General features: G+C 44.8%; 1 protein-coding gene across 1 annotated transcript in view; it reads right to left on the bottom strand.

The window, feature by feature from the left end:
- Nucleotides 1-794: 794 nt before the first annotated feature.
- LOC147817883 (uncharacterized) overlaps nt 795-2,613 on the bottom strand; it is a gene marked incomplete at its 5' end in the record, with an annotated part of 3,616 nt that continues 1,797 nt past the window's right edge. Inside the window, 2 exons of the mRNA XM_087179747.1 lie at nt 795-1,300; nt 2,263-2,436. Coding sequence (XP_087035873.1) covers nt 1,288-1,300; nt 2,263-2,436 — 187 coding nt within the window. The remainder of the gene's footprint in view (nt 1,301-2,262; nt 2,437-2,613) is intronic.

Genomic DNA, 2,613 nt, shown 5'->3' with positions numbered 1-2,613 from the left:
CTGCAGAGAAGCTGTTGTTATTTTTCTTCATCTTAGAGCAGCTACTGGTTCCTACAGTATTTTCCTTTAAACTCTTTCATTGAGTTCTTTAATGTTCCTCTGGTCTGTGGCCAGTTTCTCTCGTCACTATGTAGTTGCTCTATATATTTACTATCCACTGTGTTATTTGATCCACTAAACTGCATAGCGTCCTCAAAACTTCAGACAGTGAACTTTCTGCAAACAGACCCACAATGTAGCTGCCATCAGAGATAGTTTAATTTAAGTTCATTTAATAATTTAAGTTATAAATTAGAATAATTTTATGTTTGGATAAAATATTGATTTTATTTATTAACATGATTATAAGTTAGAATACACAAAGAATTAAAGGTGCTGACCCTTGACCCCTGTGAAGTCAGAGAGGTCAGAGGTTTCATTTGAGTAAAACCTGAGTAAAGGTCTCTGTCTGTTTTATTTAAAACGCATGTAATCCATCATCAGCCTTGACTACAACTTGAACTTTTCTGTGTCTAATGAAGCTGACGAATGGAAGTTTTACAGAAACAGTTTCTGGCCGAGGCCTGGAAGCGTTCAGCGGTCGCTTCCTCTAATACGGGAATACTGCAAACTTCCAATAATGGAAGCTGCCGGGCCTGAAGACCATCAGTCCAATAAGCACATCAAGCCAGTTCATGTATTTACTGCACTGAGCTGAGACTGCAGACGCAGCGGAGACAATCTCAGTCCTGGGAGAATCCAGCAGCTGAAATGTGAATGTTGAGTTCAGTCAAAGGAAATCCAGAGAGGACATGTAAAATAATGACTTTATTTATTACACAAATTTAGAACTTCCACTGTGAAGTAATATTATTGTTCTGTACATATATGAAAAACAAACACACTTAAACTAATTGGATTCCTCTTCACATGCAGTCTGTCTGCTTAAAGGAAGGCAGCTGCAATACTGCATCGATCCACAAGATGGAGCTACAGCACAAACATGAACTGATAACCTGCAGGTTTCAGTACAGACTGATGGTCACATGTTTCAAAGCATCAGGACAAAATGAAATATTAAATACAAAAACTGTTGAAGATTTTTAGAAGTCTTCCCAAACCAGCCTCGACTGGAGGTGATCCAGAGGAAGAAGCAGAACCGAAACCTCCTGAGACTGAGACTCTGGTGCAGGTGGAAGGTGGAGGAGTCACAGGGATGATGGTGGAGCTGTTCTCAGATCAGTTCAGACTGCAGCACTGAGAGTCATCTCCACTTCTTCTGATTCCTCCGTCAGATCTTTAGGAGGATCACCACTTCCATCTGTGGAGAGAAGAAGAACAGAGGAGATAAACGAGTGTTTACAGAGACTCACTTCATCAGCTGTCAGTCAGTGAAGCAGCAGGGACTTCAGTCCTGTTCAGTCCAGATGTGCAGCAGCTGTGTAGCGTAGCCTGCTTCCTCTCAGCTCTCATGTTAACGTGTTGGAGTGAACACTGAGCTGGAGGCTCACACACCTGCAGAGACTTTTAGCATCAAGTCTGTTCCCTCTGCACATTTCCCTCAGTCCACAGTGGAAACAAACTGCTGAGTCATGAAGGTTCATCACTGCTCCAACAGCTCAGTGATGGATTCACTGTCCTGACATTTAAACACAGAGTCTCTGTGTGTTGATGAACATCTGGTCTGTTCCTCACACATCACCTGACAGAGAATCATGGAGGCTGTCACTGAAAACATCTGGCAGAGGGACAGATATACAGATGTGCTCACTGGACTTCAGCAGAGCTTCTGTCTGTATAAAGATCACAAAACGTCACGCTGCTTCTCTGAAAGAAGAGTCAGCTCCATCAGACTGATCTCAGAGCTGTGACAGAGATCAAACTGATCAGTTGTTGAGTTGTGAAATGAGAGAACAAACTGTCTCAGATCAGATGTGACAGTTTGATGAATGAGGACACTGTCTCTGTTCCTCTGTGAGGCTGTCAGCTGTAATCAGCTTCACTTCCTGTAGACATCAACTCAACAACAACAGTCGTCTTCACATCCACTCAGACGCACGACCACGACGAGCTTCTGGCCGCTCTGATTGGCCGACTGTTCTCTCTCTCTGTCTCTCTGTCCAATCCTGACGCCTGTCACCGTTCTCCTCTCACAGCTTCACTGAGGGAAGCAGCTGCTGAGAAGGTCGGAGGTTTCCAGGAAACACTGGCTCTTTGCTCCGACACTGTGTTTAGTACAATATGATGGAAGCAGCAAGGACTGACTCCGCCCCTTTTACTGACCTCAGAGTCTCCAGTCGACAGTCTGGACTCTCCTTAAGATCACACAGCTGCTTCACATCTGGATCCTTCAGCTTGTTGTCACTCAGGTCCAGGTCTCTCAGGTGGGAGGGGTTGGACTTCAGAGCTGAGGCCAGAGAAGAACAGCTGATCTCTGACAAACTGCAGAACCTCAACCTGAATAAAGAATAAAAGATGAGAGTTTAGAGACAAAGGTGAAGGTCTCTCTCTCTCCCCCTCCCTCTCTATCTGTCTCTCTCTCTCTCCCCCTCTCTATCTGTCTCCCTCTCTCTCCCCCTCCCTCTACCCCTCCATCCTCCACCCTCTACCCGTCCCATTCTCTTTCCCCCCACT

Source organism: Seriola lalandi, unplaced genomic scaffold, assembly GCF_002814215.2.
Source record: "Seriola lalandi dorsalis isolate HSWRI2012SDOR001 ecotype SW California unplaced genomic scaffold, Sedor1 jcf7180002054863, whole genome shotgun sequence".
Taxonomy (NCBI): domain Eukaryota; kingdom Metazoa; phylum Chordata; class Actinopteri; order Carangiformes; family Carangidae; genus Seriola; species Seriola lalandi.
This window is presented reverse-complemented; position numbering and strand designations above follow the sequence as displayed.